Below are 18,273 nucleotides of genomic sequence, written 5' to 3' on the forward strand. Positions count from 1 at the left end.
TTCCACACGTCTCAGTGCCCCACCCCAGTTCTGTTTTCTGTTGTACATTCGACTGTTTTGCACTTACCGCTGACCTGAACGGTGAGTCGGCTTAATGAGTGATTAGTTAGTATTGGCTGAGAATTTCTTCTCACTTTTTTTTAATTATAAGATTTTAATTTTCTTTATTGGAATATTAAAGCAGAAAATGAGTCTCAGGAAATTAAGTTTGTTTTTTGTCCGGTTGTTACAGGTGACGCCACCTGCACTTCCCAGTGTTTACTTGACGTACATGAACCAACATGAAGATCAGGGAAAACTATAGGTTTAAAGACATGCTCATGTTTACTTCAACCAGAGCAATAAAAAGTAAAACGTACTTAAAGTAAAGATCAAACTGAAGTTCAGAAAACGGCAAAATGAGACAATTCAACATGATGTGGTCAGTTTTTTAAGCCAAAGTTATGTAACATGTTCTTAAAAGTTACAAATGAAGAACAGAAACATTTCAAAAGCAACACTTACCAACCAGAAAGTCTTATTCTTGTGAAGATGAACCCAAATTCTTTCAATCTTCCCTCAAACTCCAAGTCAGGTGTTTACAAGTCAGTCCACGCTTCAGCTTCAGGAGCCACAACACAAAACAGCTGTCTGCCACACCTCGCTCTGAATGAAATGAGATTTCCTGCTCTGCTGCTGTGAGGAGTTCCCAACAGCAGGGTCAGAAAACTGGCCTGACGGCTACATCGCTACATAGGAGAGTGTGTCACTTTAGGAAAACGGCTGATTGGATCTCTGAAAGTATTTAAGGAAGGGGCGACCGAAACTAAGCACCCCCTGAAGGTAAAAACCAGTAGAAACCTGCTCAGCGTGTCTGAAAACACACAAAACTCTGGTAATAACATCAGCCTCACAAATGCGTTTTATGTGGTGTCCTGTCTGTGTTAAATCAGTTTTTCAGATGTTTTTTGCACCAGTGGTCTGCACCGTTGAATAAACAGAGCTAATAAGCTGTGAGCTGTGGGAATGAAGCAAACTGGCAGGCGCCCAGTGATCTGTGCTTCTCTGTTAGGGAACACAGAGGCACTGTGACTCCCTCACCCTCATCAGATCTGCTCAGGCTAATTCCAGCTTCCAAGAGGCCGACTTCTTTTCTAAAGGGCCAACAATGATGAGGGGATTTATTCAGGGGATCAACTGTTGAAGATACGAGTGAAGAGTTTTGTCACGAGCAGACTTTAGAGAGGACATCGTTATGTTTAGACAGGAAGAAAGCATTCACGATGCATGATGTGACGAATGTACTTCCTGTGATAGAATGCTGGAAGCGCTGATTACACCTCAGGAGAAAACAATTCACCAGATGACCTGAACAAAGGCGGCAGTGTACTCTGAGGGAGCATTTCAGGGAAAACGAGATGGTTCTCAAGAAGGAAACCGTTTTTTCAGCTCGACAGGCTGATAGTCACACTCAGCAATGATGAGGCAATCGGAGAAGTCCCGTTCTGGTCCACAGTGGACCAGAAAGTATCCGTACCCCTGAAATCAAAATCTGCAACGTTGTTTACTGGTGTTTTCTGCTTTGGAGTAGGAAGAAAAGAATAACTCTGGAGGAGCCGCATGGGTCCACATCTCAGGTGGGAGACTCGCTGGATAGGACAGTCCCATCTGTGGATGTTTAACCCAAAGTGCTTAGAACAGTAGCTGGAGCCCAGCTTTGTTCTATGACCTCAGAGGGATTTTGAAATTTATAATATATCTATCGAAACAATTTAATTTTTACACCTGACTTTTGCTAACCACATATTTCTTGAATAGGTTAACTTATATTTTTACAGCATGTCAATGTAGTAGTTTATGTTCTTTTCTCTCTTTTGTATGTTTTGAAATTACAAATCAAATACTCCTGGTCTCTGCCAAAATATATTTATCATAAAATTAAATCCTGTTAATTTATCTTACAAGCTAGTCTGACTCCGTTAATGTTTTAAATGATTCAGAAACTGATAAGCAAATAGTCGCCATCTTGCCAAACTCCTCAGCCCCTCTTCCACATTTTTTGACAAAATTGGCACTTTGGTCAGATTTTGTGTCACTAGATTTGACTCCCACTTTTCACTGGAGCTGCTTCTAACAATAATGACCTTTTTATATATTTAATAAGTTCGTAGAAATGCTGAAACAACTGGATTTGTAATTTACTAGTTGACAATGCAACCATAGGTGAGCTCCACCCTCCCCTGAATAGATGCCACTTCAGCAGTTGGCCACAAGAGGGGGCTAATGGAGCCTGAATGGCTGAATTCTGCCATGACGGGCAGGTTAAACTGATTACATGAATGAAAAAACAAAATAAAGTCACACGGTGAAGGAAGAATTGTATTTCATTATCACAATGGAGCTAAATGCAGAGCAACCAAGCTAACACTTTGCTTTTAATTGACCTCGCCAGGTCTTCTGCAAATTTGTATCTTTAATTTTTATTGATAAGCGTTGGAAGTAAATTTTGTAACGCAGTGATTTGAATTGAACACAACTTAAATATGCAGATTATGTTGTCAGAGGAAAGAAGTTTCAATCTTTTCAAGCCTAAAAAGTTCGGTTTGTGCCTAAACCGAACTTTTATGAAAGAGCCAGCAGGGGGCGACTCACTGTTGCAACATCTGACAAAATGATAGAACTACATATTTAAAGCTAAACATGTTATAGAGACTTCCCACTGAAAGTTTGTGTGGAGGAAGAAAAATACATTTTAAATGGTTACCCATATAAAACCTTTGCACCAGGATTTGACCACTAGCATACTTTTTGTTTTAAATAAGTTTGCATTTTTGATTTCAATATTTATCACATATAACCACTAAACAATTACTTAAGAAAAAAAACATTTAAATATTGTTTTCCTTTTAGATGCAGTACTTAACATTTGAGCCCCATTTCTTACCAGTGTTTACTTTAAAATCAAATATTCAGACTCAACATTTACACAATTGGACACCAAGACCGAGCGTAATCATCCCACTTCAGATTCACCTCAAGCATTTTAATTAATAAAATGGAATTAAAAGATGTTTATAGGGTAAACGACAGAAAACACGACATGAAATACCAATGTTTTATTTGCAAAAGGATACCAGTTAATACATTGAATGAAGCACTGAAACAAGCCACGGTAACATTGCAAAATACCACTAAAAACAACAGTGTAAATTTTAGAGAGAGAAAGAAAGTAATTTGATCCGAAAGGCATACATTATGAAAGAAGAGGAAAGAAGTGTATTTACACCATGGCAAAGTGTCCTGTATCTCTACAAAACAAAGTGTGGTAGGAGGCCTCTTTGTTTAAGACATTTAAAAAATGTATTACAAATAGCTTCTAAAGAACAAGCCTTTTTACGTTCCATTTATTGTTTTTATCAAAAGACATTTATCTAGAAAAAAAAAAAGGCACCACTCATGGTGATAAATCACACCAGTCATCTTCAATGGTGGCAGCCGCTTCATTCGAGACAAACATTTTCTGCTTAAATATGTTGAGATGTAAAAAGTTGTAAGGAAACTAGAATATTAGCGGGTGAGGTTTAACAGAAGCAACAGGAAATTATTTTTATTTATTTTTATTTTTTTTTCCTTTTATTGGTATAAAATAGGAGTCAAAGGGACGCATCCCCTGCTGCTGACTTTAGCTGTTGTGCTGGCGTAACAGCGCTCCCTGCTGGAGAAAGGTGGAGTTCACAGCACCAGATTGTGATGGCTTGTGTTCAGCGTTGAGGCTGACGAGAAAAAACATTGACCAAAGATCATCAAGCAGGCGGACGCAGCGTCACATCTAAAGACAGGACTTCCAGACAGACGATTCATCACAATGGAAAAAAATAAATAAAAATTAAAAAAAAAGCTCACTTTAGGCTCCTTTCTAATCACACTTCTTATTTTAATAAAAAGGCAAGTTCTACCAAAGACAATAACGTCAGCAACTGTTGAATCCAAATGCATAGTACTTAATCGAAAATATGCTACATGTGCAGCATTTTATGACTATTGAGAATCGGTGGTTAAGCGTTTTGAGAGGCCGGCCGGTAAAAATCTGTCGTCGTAAATGAATTAGTGGCTCCCTGCTTTTGTGCTTCAGTCATTCGATTCAGAGACGTCTCAGGCTTGATTCCCTGCCAAGTAAAACTCACATCTCCACCTTAGAGTGGGCGCGGCGTAAGAAGTCGCAACGACAGAAATAGGAATATGGAGATACAAAATTGCACACAGAAGCGTGGGAAAACTTGTTCAGAGCAAGTTTAAACTAAGGAAATGAGGAATCCTACACAGGTACCTTTAATACAAATTAATAAGCTTTATAAAACTTTTAAGCCCACACATGAAATTTAGACAAACATATTTTCACCACCCTCCCACGATCCCTGAACTATGCCGAGCCATGCAAAAAGAGGAAAAATCCCACTACTGCTTTAGCGCCGTAATGCAACGACCTGCCTTAGATGAAGATGATTTATTATTTCAATGCGACATGCATCAGCTCCATGTGTGCTCGCTCCAGAGTATTTCACTACCATCAAAACTTTACATTTCCTCCTGTTTTGTTTGTTCTTGGTCAAAACAACACTTTGGCTTTGAGATTTATTCCCCCCGCCCCCACCGGGTTTGGTGCCAGTCGAAAGCGGTTCTGATGCTCAAACTTTCCTGCATTCTGACACGCAGCAACCACAAAACTGAAACTTTCTTTCTGTTGGGCCAAGACAAAGTCGCGCCGCATATTTGTGAAGCGAAAGGAAACTATAAACCGCAAGTTTCAAGCCGATATTTAACATTTTTACAAACTAAAATCTTAAAAGTGCGGCGTGAACGTGTACAGTGATGCTACTAAATAAACAGTGCAATCAGGTGCTTCGAAGTGTGATCCAATTAGTAAACTAGAGTCTAACCATGAGTAATTTAATCCGTTTTAACCCAGCGGGTCTGTGAAGGCACCACCACCATCAAACATGGTAGCGGCAGCATCAGGCTGTGGGGATGGATGGACTTAATGGAGGGCAGAAAACCTGTCATTGGTTCCAAAAGTCGCATTATTCAAGTTTGTGGCTGCAACATGACAAAAAGTGGAAAAAGTCCAAGTGTTAATATTTCTACCGGACACCATTTATTGTTAATAATCACCAGAAGTTGCGGTCAAACCAAAAAGGAGGCGATAAAGTGGCTTAAACGGGAATTAATCAGCTCAGGATATAAAAGCTGCATTCTGGGCCTACTTGATTTTGCTTTGGTTGTTTTTATGTACCATTAGGTCCTTCAAAAAAAACAAAGAAATCAGCTTTTTAAAAACGTTTCATACAATATCATGCACTGCATCTTGTGAAAAACACGGAGGGTACGAACCACTTATAGCCTACCATCTAAAGGTCAAAGCAGATGAAGCATGAACATTTTGAGATGTAGGAGACGACGCCTTTACATCTTCCCGTTCGGTCCGACTGGGCAAAATTCATGCCAATAAATTTCTATTGCACACTGTATGAAGCCTCAGTGCTTACCGCTTTCTGAAATTATACTTTATTTACTTTAAAACATTTCTGACGGATAATCCCTCTAATCCCAACAACCCAAACCATCACCACTTGATTTCTTTCGTCTACTTTGACCCCGTGACCCTGTTACATGTCGAGTGAAGGTTGAACATCGTAGTGACAAAATGGAAGCACAGCAACAGACACTGAGCAGAGAGGTTATGGTGGACGGATGGCTGTACACAGTATTTACAGCAGGTTTAGAAAGACCCTCATTAACAGACCCTCCTCCTCAGACAAGGAACCAGTAACATTCACACCTTCAACAGTTGGACGGAGGGACAGGAGGACAGTCACAAAAATGTAAAGTGGATAAAAAAAAAGTCGTTCAACGTGTGGCTGAAAATTCCCCCATTTGCTGCTTGAGTGGAAATTTAAAAATGTGTACCCCTGGTGGACATCTCTAAAATAACTTATTCTGATGAAAATCCAAAACGGCAAACAAGTGGTCATCGTGTCTGAACATTAGTGAACCGACGAGACTGAGTTCAACAACCGGTTGTTATTCTCAAGCAGCAAATGGTGTCAAAGGCCCAGAAAAGAGAGAGAGAGGGAGGGAGAGAGAGAGAAAGAGACAAAGAGCGGTTCTCTTCGACTGGTGGCACTGTGAGTGAAGGTGGAAAGCAGCAGACGTGTAAAACTTCTGTGTTTCAGGCCAAAACGAAGGCTGGCTGCAGGAAGGAAGTTACATCGATTCGCCCAGAGAGTCCTCATCTTCCAGAGATAAGGGCAGGTAGAGATCCTGGAAGCAGAGCGCAGCATGGTTACCTGTGAGCTCGGCGTCGAGACGTCGGCAAATAAAAAGATGGAGCTTCTTCAAAAAAAGAAATAAAGTCTCACATTTTGTCAGAAATCACAAACTTAAATGTCATTTCATCATTAAAAATGTGCGATTCCCCTTCCTCTTCACATAAATGCACTACAGCACTCTGTGTTGGTCTTTCATATAAAGTCTGATTAAAACTGGAAAGGTTTCGTTACCTTCTGCTTGTTGTTCAGGCCCGGACTGGTGGGGGTGGAGGTGGGGGAATGCTTGGATATCGGGGTGGAGATTTGGCTGCTGGAGCCGGTCCCATTGGCTGAGGGATCCGACGGAGCAGACAGAAAGAAAAAAACAGGAAGGGGGCAAAAAAAAGAGAGAACTGTGGATTAGATAGCGTGCAAGACCAATCCAAACCGCTTTTTTTCATTGCTCTCCATAAAAGTCAGCGCTGAACGATAGGCTCCCCTGGCTCTCGTCTAAAGGCCCGCCGGGAGCCTGACGAGTCCGCCGCTTTAGTTTGGCGACATTTTACTCTCGCAGTCTGTGTCCTGAATCGTTGCTAGGAACCTCTGTTTGGATCTGAGAGTGGTGTGAGGTGATGTAGCTGTGTGTTGTAAGTGCCTTAAAAGAGTTTTGTCTGTAAGAGATGAAAAGGCCGAAGCAGATGGCCAGCTTGAGTCTGAGCCACGGAGTTGAAAACAAACAGTGGATAAAGCTCCTTTTTCCCCCCCCGTTGGCTTCATTTAAACGCTCGGCTACACGGAGAGTGGGCAAGTAAAAAGTTAAACTCGCTCCAAAAGCCCTTCTACCTCGGAAAACCTAAAAATTGGTTTGCGAGAGATGGGCAGCTCTCCCACAGAGACGGGACAAAAAGCCAAGAGAGTGACCAGACAGTCGCCTGCAGAGGAGACACAGTAATGTTTTCTCCACAAAGGCAAATAAAGTTTGACTTTACATTTTAATATTTGTAAGGCTCACAGAATTTTGAAACGGAGAGGTTTCACAGCCATACACTTCTAAATGTGCATAGAGAAATTCTATGACAAATCACTAATGTTAGACTTAAAACGTTTTACAAAACCAGCCTGATGTGCGTTTGGGATCATTTTTTTGTCGTTTCCGAACTAAATTTTTACCCTGAGATAGCAAGAAACGGTTCAAGAACAACCGAGGATTCAGTGAGGCTAAAGCTTCACAATCAGCTTTCCAAGCCGTCCAGATCTACCCAAATTATCCATGTGTGAAGGTTTTACAGTCATTAAAAACAGAGAATGACGAGGAGAATCTCTATATAGTTGTCAATATACTCCATAAAATGGTTGGGATGATAAAGGATGACAACCTTCAAATCCATAACTTTGAACCAGATGTTGGCTCTAGGACAGGGATTGGTCTTCCAACAGGACTGTGAAGTTAAACATGAAACTGGTTTAAGAATGGGTAAAGGAGACAAGCCATGTCTGAGTCAAAAAAAAAGAAAAAAAAAAAAGGGCTCCTCCAGTTTTCAAGATAATTTCTGAACATTTAGCAAAAATTTTCTTAGTCATTCCAAAAAAATAAATAAATAAATAAAAAATCTGTTCCAAATTGTTAGTCTATATAAAAAAAGTCTATATAAATCGGGCAAATTTTGAATCATAAATATAACGCGTACGTTCAGTTCTGACCACTGCTGTACTTTTTATTTATTTATCCCAACAGAAAGATGTTGATGTCTTCAGACAGATGCACAATCCTGTTTTATCAAGGCCCTTTTTCACAATAAATGCTAATAAACAATTAATAAGCCAGTCGCCCGGGGTTTCAGTGGACACTATTAAATATTAACCCGTCTGTCCAACAAACAGCTGACAGCTGTTCATGTTGTCTTTGTTTACTTTTCTTGATTTATTCATGCTTTTTCCCTCTCTTATTCAATAGGAGCATGTTAAACACAATTATACTAAATCCTAGATTATTACTTATAAGCAAAGGCTGGATTTAAACTGGACGTTTTTTTTTAAATCCAGTCCTGCGATCCAAGATAAAGGAGCAGATTTTTTGATCCTGTAGTTTAATCCATCAGTCGAGCCCGATTCCCTTCCTGCAGATAAAGGAAGACTTATCTTCAAGCACAACAAATGCATTAAAACCCAATCATCTCGGATATTTGCTCATTGGATGCAAGCCACCTTTCCCGCATACATTATTGATCTGACATGCTCACCACGCCTCTTGGAATAAGGTCAGAGGTCAGTTAAATCCCTCTGCTGTCACATGTTGTTATGTTAGTTCATTTACAACACCGCAGGCTGCCTCATTGTTTTCCTGCCGATCTTCGACTGCGCTCATTGCGGGGCGCGGTCAGGAAAGGCGGCGTCGGGTGGCGGTTACTCACTGGAGTCAGCAGGAGATTTGCAGCGCTTGATCGGACCGGGACTCTTTACGGAACCGCGCTGGGCCTTGGCCCCCTTCATCAGCCGGCATTCTACGGGACAGATGAAAAGGAAAATCAAAACTAATAAAAACTGAATGACTGAGGTTGAAGATTGGTCAGGGTGTCGGATCGTAGCGTCGTCCCTCAGATATGTAAAAAACAGAATACATTCCAGGATTTTTTTTTTTGTAAATTTTGGTATTCTGGGTCAGTGTAATAATCAGAGCAGACAGGCTGCAGACATTCCTGCTCCTCCCTCAGAGCATCTTCCATTCTGTTTATACCGTCAGTCTCTCTCCTCTCCTCCTTCCCTCCCCCTCCTCTGCGCTCCTTCCCTCTTCTGATGCTAATTATACGTTCTGTCCTCCCTCCATCTCCTGGGATCGCACCATATCCGTCTTCTTTCTCTTCACCTTCACACGCTGCTGGATACAGACGTAAAAACTGGTGCGCTATTGTTTGGCAAGTGTGTCACCAGCGCTCCTTTGACAGTACTTCAGACTGGCAGTCTGTCTCCCAAAATAGCCCAGAGTCGGATCACATTCCTGGTTCTGCAAATGCTGCAGCTGCATAAACGGCTCCACCAGAAATTATTCGCACTGCCTCACTTTTTTGTTACAAAATTACTCAAATAGATTTTAAATCTTGTCATAGAAAAACATCCCCACATCATGGCACTGCCACCACTATGCTTCACAGTAATGATGGCGTTTGGAGTTAAGGTCACAAAGTTTGTATTTTGGTTTCATTGTTCACTCCATTATGAAAGGTTTGTTTGAAAACTATTTTGAATTTAAATTTCTTATATTGCATCAAAATATATTTGAGTTGATTAAGTTTGAACCTTGACCTCTCGGATCACTGGACCAGAACTGAACAAGTGGAGGTAAAATTCAGCTTCTGCTCATCGACTCAAAAAACTACATGGGAATCTAAAATATGCTAAAACTGATGGTTCTAAACATGCTTGTTAAAAGCAGCTTTTAATCAAAGACTGAGGTACCGATGAGCTGGTCACTGATCACGAAGATTAGATTTGAAGAAAATTAAATTTGAAATTACGTTTGCATTTAATGTTTAATGTTTCTTTTAAACAATGTGTTTGAATAGTGAAGAAAACTGCTTGATCTTCTTCAGAGCTGAGAACTTTTGGTTTCTGCGCCAATACAGAGTGGAGTGCTTCGTTTCATTCTAAATTACACGCAATCAACTGAACGTTTCATTGATGGGATTCACCCGAGTTCAACTGTGAACAACAAATGGACACACATCTGCCTGTTGCACTTTTGATTTACAATCAGAAATGTAAATGTAAACCAAATGAAGATGGAAACACGTTTTCACTTATGAGCTAATCTGCATGGATTTTCTTTTTGTAAGAATCAACTTTTAATTAGTTTGTGAGGTACAAAAGTGAACGGGGTGCAAATACGTTCTGCTCTACCCCACTAAATGTGAGGTGTGGGTTTATTTTTGACATTAAAAAGTCAGAAAACAAAAAAAAAAAAAAAACAAATCATTCCAGGTTTTTCTCAGACAAGAACCTAGACTCCTTTAATGCAGAGAATGTAAGCATTTTCATTTGTCTTCGTGTGGAAGATTTATGATGTCTGCAGACTTAATGTCCACGTGATACACAGCAGACAACCCCCCCCCCATCCCGCCTGGCTCCTCTGAGGCCGACTCGGTGATGTCGGCATGCTGCAGACCCTCATTCATTTTCTGCAGCATTGGCCTAAGGTTAGAGACTAAATGAAACAATCTAGCTCGGGTCCACGGGGGAGTTTGTAGAACATTAAGGACACAGATCATTACTGGAATCTCCATGGCAAAGCGAAGGGATGGAGGAAAACATAACAAGAAGTCAGCTCTGCAGCACCACTGTGTTCGGAGGAAGAGACCGCATGTTTCCAGGAGGGGAGTTTATGTAGAACAGGGACTTTAAAAATAGGTCTTTCAGGTCTGCAGGGAGGCGAGACACTCAGCAAGACGACTGGCTTTACCTTTTCCTCTCCTCGACTTCACAGCGGTATCAGCACCGACAGATCAGCTGGCCTAAACCCGTCACTGGACAGATTAATTGCTCTCTGACTTCTGCCCGCTTCCCTCCAAGCTGCTCGCTGCTGATAAAGCTCTGCTTCAGCTCCATCTTTCTCTGCCTCTTCGTCAGTATCCCTCATTTTTCGCTCACCTAGCTTTGAATATCAGCGACCACGCTGACCAAGGCATTAGCTTATAAACCTCACTGAGCTGACCAATATACTTCTGAGCGCGTTTGATATCTTCCCCAACTCGATTTACTGCATCGATTGTTGTTTACTTCATGCCAACGCCGAATTTATTTCTGTTGGGAGAGAAAAAGATTGATGCAACCGTCTGAACCTGGTCTATACCGCCAAAAGTATTCAATCAATCACCGAAATGATTGAATTCAAATTTTCAGATAATACATCCAAGCTGTAGACGGGCAGAAAATGGTTTGCTAACAGCAGTTTATCAAATTCAGGACTGGTGATGTGACACGATTAGGCCAGTTGCAATAAGCGATCAATTAATTGCATTAAAAATTAAGAAATTCAATCATTTCCATTTGCATGATTTATTGTTTTCCCTTTAGCTACCAAAAAACTGGACGACAAAAGTCTTCAGTCTTGTGCGTCAATTTTGTTCACAGAGACTTCATAATTCATTTTGTAATTTCTGCTGTTTTGTTTTAAGTATCTGGGATATTTAAAATATCTTTCAGTTCCAGGGTTAAATGTTCATTTGAATTTAAAGTTTATTGATGTTTGAGAACGTGTTCTTGATTTATTATGCAATTGATATTCCTTAAAAAGTCTTAAAACGATAATATAGATTATTGCAGCACCCTATGGGACTTGTTATCAAGAATAATAAAAGATTTCCGTTAGCATACTCAAACCTTGTGGGAAACATTCCTAGAAGAGTTGGAGATTTTTTTCAGCTTCAAAGAGTGAGTTAATATTAAACTTTATGGATTATGTCTGTCATGGCACACAAAATCCATATGTTATGGTGTGTCAAGTGAATAACGTTGGTAATAAAGTGCATTATAAACGACATCCCTGTTGGACTAAGGCTCACCGTTCTCATCCAGCGAGAAGTCGTCCTGTGCGTAGCGAAATTTCTCTGGTCCACATGCAATGAAGACATCATCATCACCAAAGAAGTCTTGAAGGCAGGTAACCTTTGAAGGGAGGAAACGGTAGTTGAGAAACAAGAAATGAGGAAAATAAATGCAAATTAGGTTTGTTTCCATCTACTGGTTTCTAACCAGTAGATGGAAACAATTATCCCGCTACAGAGCGGGATAATTTCAGACGTTAATGCTACAAATGGCTTTGATAAACAAGATGCAAAGGTTGCAACTAGTACAGATCACAGATCAGAAAAATGGAGAGTCGTCCCCTCCGGGTTGAAAGGTTTAGACTTATAAATTTCTCCAAGTTTTGTGCCTCTAGAACAGAACCGTCAAAGTATGAAAGAGTTTCCTACATCAAATTTATTCAGCAAATGCGTTTTCATCTCCCTTTTACTGCATTAACTCCGTCAGAAAAGCCAAAAACTACGCAAGTGTGTTAAAATCCTTTTTTTTTTTGTTTTGCCTTTTTTTTTAGGTTATTTTGAATTTTGCCGTTTCCGTCAACCTTTCAAATGCAACACTTCAAAATTCATGTTAAAAAATGCTGATAGAAACGTGGCTCATGAAGGCTTTGGATAGCTCAAGTGGAATGAAATCAGGAACAAGATAAGACATTAGATGGGCGTCTTGGAAACCATCAAAAAGAAAAACGAAACAAAAGACGCATTGACAAACCTAAACACCACAATACATGTCAATTTCTCACAATACCATAATGATAATCCCAAAAATCAGAGTTTTTATTGGATATATTTTAAGTCAACATCCATACTGCCTTTTGAAACAATCGGCAATAATCACAAAGCAGACGACTGCATCCATCTGGCTAAATGAGCTCCAGCTTCGAGTCAACTCAAATATTCATAATTACGCATTTAATAGAGTTAAAGATATTCCTTCAGCAACTTTTAACAGTGCATGTTCAGGATTACATTTAAATTTGCAAACATTTTCAAACAGAATATGCTGCTAAACTCGAGATTCATAAATGTGAACTGTGAAACTTTGCCTTGAGGGGAAAAAAGCAAAAAAAAACTTTGTAAAACATTTGGAAAAATTCCTTTCTGGAAATATAGTTTGAAAAAGATTTTGATAGAAAACAATTTATGAAGCAAAAATAAATGTTTGGTCAAAACATGCAAATTTGTTCTCATTATATAATATCCAGAGCCCATTCCTCTGTTAAAATGAATTGGAATTGAATTGCTAAACATAACAGAGGTGGAGAACTCGTCTTATTCCTCGGATGATGCTGAAAACTTGATCAGTAGAGCCCCAACAGTAGTATCAATAAAATATTTAAATTTATACGTCCAACATCAACATGTACAATAAATTATCAGTCATAAAATTTGAAATAATTAATCCCAAAATGTTTGTTTACATTTATCTAAGAACATTTCATCACAAAATCTTATTTTTATGAAAAATATAGATTTTATATTGTGGGATTTAATTATGTTGCAATAAATTTAAATTGTAAAAATACAAAAAGTGTCCATCCATGTGAAAATATTCAAGTAAAAACCTGTGAGCAGAAGCTTCAGTTCTCATTGTATTTCATGCCGTTAGCCGCAATCTGTTCATGTAACAAAACATGAACACAAAACACACACAAAAAAAACAAACAAAGCTGATAAGGCTTCACCTTTTCTATAATGTTTAAATGCCTCTGCTTCCTTCCCCTGGGTCTATTCAATCAGCAGCTGCTGAAACAATATGGCCTCCTTAGTGGACAGATGTCTGTGGGCCACACCTTCTCCTCCACTCTCCATTATACAGCCCAACATGCCTGTTGGAGCCATTCAATCGAAAAGCTGCTTTATTCTCACTGGAGCAACTCTGTCGATATTCAATACCTGTTGAAATACCAACTTACGAGATAAAGACATATTGAGCAGCGATAATGTAACTGAATCACGGCTACGAGTCTGAGTGGATGCCAGGCCCAGTCGAGATGGTTTCCCTTTGTGATGCGGACCTAAACTATGAGCTACAGATAATTTGAGAGCACTCCACCCCACCAGCTGCCATGTTGAATCTCAGTCCTGCAAGACAAGCTAAAAGTGTGTGGTGGCGGTGGTGACTTGTTGGCGTGGCATTTAACAGCTGTACAAAAAAAAAAACTCCTCACCCCCACAATAAACTCCCCGGATACAGATCCACGCTGGGAGACCGAGACGCTGCTTTGACTCCAGGGATCAAACGATAATTGGGTTTTCTGCCAACCCCAAATCACAGGCAACACATTAGTGTTATCCAGTGATTTCAGTGTAAGGAGATTAGATGCAGGTTACCAGCGATGGGGTTAGCATCGTGTGGCAACAGAAACACCTGGTCGTCCTAAAATGGAGGCATGAAGAAGAGCTCTCCCCCTCCCAGGGGCGAAGGGGAGGAGAAGGAAACGGGCCGGACGGCAGACAGCAGCTCGTTTTAATAGTTTTAACAATAGAGCTGATTAAAAGGATCGAGATCTAATCCAAACATGCACCGTCTTCATTAACTAAATCTCCACTCAAACGAAGTTTAAGTTGTTCACCAATCCGTTTAATCTTCAGCATAAACATCCCGCCTTGAATTTGGTTCATACGTTGGAACCAAAACCCAGGAACCGACGTTCAGACGTCTTAGCAGGAAGTTAGAAAGAAATAAAGTTTGTAGAAACCAATTGTACAAATAATTTCCATTGCAACGCCGGCACTTTTTTTTAAAATCAGGGTTGTTCATAAACCAACTTTCCAAACTGTAATTGCAGCTTCAAAATGAGTTTTTGTTCAATGTTTGAAACGTTGCAGAAAGGAACCTCAATGCCAAAACGTTTACAAATTACCTGCATTATAGCTCCAACAGAAACAAAACAGATTACAGTCACAGAGCCTTTCATATCACAGGGTTTTAGCCAAATACATAAATTAAAGGCTACAAGAAACCATCCAGTCATCCAACCAACCAGCGATCGTTTTCTGCTAATCAAGTATCAAATCTATAGTTTCAGATGCTGTCATACTTCCAGTTGAGGTTAAAATATTGTGACTGTAGGTCAGACCATAGATGAACTCGTGTGTTAAAGGGGTTTGATTTTTGGCTCTAGTCATGAATTTTCCAAAGAAACATTTTCCCCCCTTCACTATTCCAGTAAACTTCATGGTAAAGAGAGACTATGTTGGCTGCTGCAGTTTATAATCTTTAGAGTTTCGTCTACTTGTAATATGATTAAGATATTTTACAACAAGGTGCATCACTTCAGTAAACTGTCCCACATTAAATCATAGCAGGAGAAATACATTTTTTAAAGTCAATTCTGAGCAAACACTTTATTTGAAGGGGAGCGCAAGACTGACACGAGACCGTCATAAACAATAAGGAGTCTATGAATGTTTATGACTGTTGTCGTGAAGTAAATTACACTTTTAATGCAACTTTGCATTACTAGAGTCATTATTTACCAAATGACAGTCAGACATTCTTAAAGACTCCTTCATGTTCATGACAGTGTAATGTCATGTTTATGACAGTCATGCCAGTCTTATGCACACCTCTTCAAATAAAGTGCTCCCGTAAGTTAAATTAGAAGAAGACACTACTCTAGTCCATGCAACATTCAAGAAATGCAGGTTATTTTTAACTATAATTTGCAAGTATAGTTAAACCTGTTTTGAATATGATTGGGAGAAATTGCCAGAACCCGACATGTGACAGGAAATACCATGTGGAAAATGTTGGTCTAATTTAAGAAGCGTCCTCTCTTAAGATGAATATTGTCAACCATATCCACCAGTAGGTTACACAGACGATGCACACATTAGTGTCAACATATCCGTTAACCCCACCGGTGTGTTTGTCTAAGGCAGGGGGTTTGGGATTTAATTTTTTCCTGGCTCTGTCCAGACTCTGGGTGCCCTCCACCCTCCGTCTCACCGAGCCCATCCTTAATCTGAGCCTCACCAGCTGTCAGAACCACATGACCCAATGAAAACCAGCAGCCCCTCCATCAGACGCGCAGCGATCCGCCTACCGTTACTGAATTATTCAACCTTTATTCGGCTAAAGGTTGCCGAGATGATGAAACTGATCCTGAGCGAATTAAAGATTTGTTGCCATTTCAAACGACATGCAGGAAGAATAAGTGCATTTTTGTTTGTTGCACATGAATAAATGGCATCAATAAGACATCTAATGTGGAAACCTGTGACTTTAATGGCACTTTTGCTTCCAACAGCTGATTAATACTTCTGATCATCCTTTTAGGACGCACACCCCAAACAAAATACTGAGATGATTAGATCTCATCTCCAGCCATATCAATTGATCTCCATGCAGCCATTTAACATCTGAGTGATGGACTTCCCCCTAATGCCCCAATGAGTCAGCAAATTGTTAACCAGCACAGTTTATCTAATTGATTTTACACTTGTCTGGTTTCAAACCACACAGGATGGACTATAAATCAAATAAATTACAAACACGCTGCTCCTTACAGTTCCTCAAATGTCACATCACGGTTACAAACTGCAGCAAAAGGATTTTATATGATGGGCCGAAAGTAGAACATTGTTTTAAATAGGAAAGAAAATTATTTCTTTTTTTCCCTTTTACATATACAAGAAAAACAAAATGGAGGCTTTGATTCCCCATGAAACAACATTTGACTGTAATGACAGCCTTGACTCAAATGATCAGGGAATGATCAGGAATCAGGAGACCCTGAATAAACTGAGGATGTAATTCAGCCATTTGATCCAGGTGTGTTGGACCAGTGACACACCTAGAGGACATCAGATTAGAGAAACCCTGGTCTGCACCGTTCCTCCATTGTAGCTCTGACTGGATGCATCGGGTTGCCGTCAGGCTGGACCAAGTACCTTCAAACCCCAGTACCTTTGTTGGATGAAGAAAAGGCAATCGCATCACCATGTTTCACCATACGGATGGCGTGTTCGGGATACCATGCTCCGTTTTGGTCTCATCCAACAAGAGCAACTTCCTCCTCGGGACTTTGAAGAGTTGCTTCCTTCCAGTTGTGCCTCCATAAAACCCACATCGAACAGCGAATGGCAGCATTTTATACGGATGCTTCTTTTGTCATTTTCATTTCATGAAAATCCAAGGTGAATCAGAAAAGTGATAAATAATTGTCCGTTTTGCCATCTTGGCATAACCAACTTATGTTTGAAGAAGCGATAAAAGGAGTGTGAAGGAGATGGACCTTATTTTTAATCCATTACCTGGGCATAAACAAAAACAAAACAAAACATGCAGAGTTGAATATTCTTCCAGACATCTTTTGTCATTTTCAGGACTTTACAGACAGCACCAGCTCTTTTGTCAATCCAGTTTATCAAAATCAAAGTAGGGGACAACTGAACACATTCTGATTGGCATCTTTTGATGGAAACCGCTGATGAGATTAATCTGGACCAGATCTCTGACCTCTACTTGACCCCCAAGCAGCAGCACAGCATTTCAGTAGGTTTGTTCCAGATGCATTTGGAGCACAGATGAGCCACTTACAGGGAGGCGGGTTATCTGCACAGTCATGGTGCACAGCTGGTGCCCGATGCTGGTTACAGGCCACCCCGCCCCAGCCCCAGGGAAGCAGCCATTTGGCTGACTGATGTGGCCTCAGCTTTATTAAATCGAGCTTCCTCCTCTTCGCTCCAGGTCATGCTCACTTGTTGATGTTCATGGAGGAAATCAGAGCTGCTGGACAGGCCTGCGTGGGGAAAGCTTCAGGACTCCAGCGGGGGGGAACCACACCCGTCTCTTTCCACGTCGCCTCCGTTCGTTCGTGGGTGGGCGAGTGAGTAAGACGTGGAGGTAGCGGGCTCCTGACAGATTAAGGGGGGCAGGGCAGGTAAGACTATGTAAAGAGCCCACTCAGCGTATCACAGCCATTGTCACAAGCTGAATCCATCACGGGGAAGCTCATTGCCATGACAACCGCTTCCACAGCACAGTGAGAGGCAGGCAGACTGCAAGAGCCCTGATAACGGGAGGGAAAGATGGCTTTTCTCGTCTGTTAATGGATGCATTTAAGACACTAAAAGCCCCGAAAGAATCTGCAGCTACTAAAAAAAAAAATTTTTTGCACCAATCTAATCAACACTGAAATTTTGCAAATCCTTTATTGTCTGACAGAGTTTGTGCTTACATGACACTTCTCAAATTCTGTTTTTTCTTACCAAAAAGCTCAACTTCTAAACCTGGTTTGAAATGATTAGAGTTTAAATCTACTGGAGCATTTTGTTTCCCCACTTTCTTTCACGTTGTTCCCATTTTCGTACCACTCCAGATGCATTCATTGATGAGAAATAAATATAAAATGGCTCCCTCCAATTTAATAGGTGGCCTTTAGCTGCAGGAGGAGCAGATTTTT

At 40.4% G+C, this 18,273-nt stretch overlaps 1 protein-coding gene across 1 annotated transcript; it reads right to left on the reverse strand.

The window, feature by feature from the left end:
• Positions 1 to 3,080: 3,080 nt before the first annotated feature.
• On the reverse strand, positions 3,081 to 12,029 carry LOC103142254 (neuronal migration protein doublecortin-like). Its single transcript, XM_016674425.1, has 4 exons — positions 11,840 to 12,029; positions 8,696 to 8,785; positions 6,537 to 6,634; positions 3,081 to 6,297 (listed from the first exon to the last, which is right to left on the reverse strand). Exons 1-4 carry the CDS (start codon positions 12,012 to 12,014, stop codon positions 6,241 to 6,243), a joined length of 420 nt encoding a protein of 139 aa, XP_016529911.1. The 5' UTR covers positions 12,015 to 12,029; the 3' UTR covers positions 3,081 to 6,240.
• Between the last annotated feature and the right edge of the window lie 6,244 nt (positions 12,030 to 18,273).

This window comes from Poecilia formosa, unplaced genomic scaffold, assembly GCF_000485575.1.
Source record: "Poecilia formosa unplaced genomic scaffold, Poecilia_formosa-5.1.2 Scaffold3, whole genome shotgun sequence".
NCBI lineage: Eukaryota > Metazoa > Chordata > Actinopteri > Cyprinodontiformes > Poeciliidae > Poecilia > Poecilia formosa.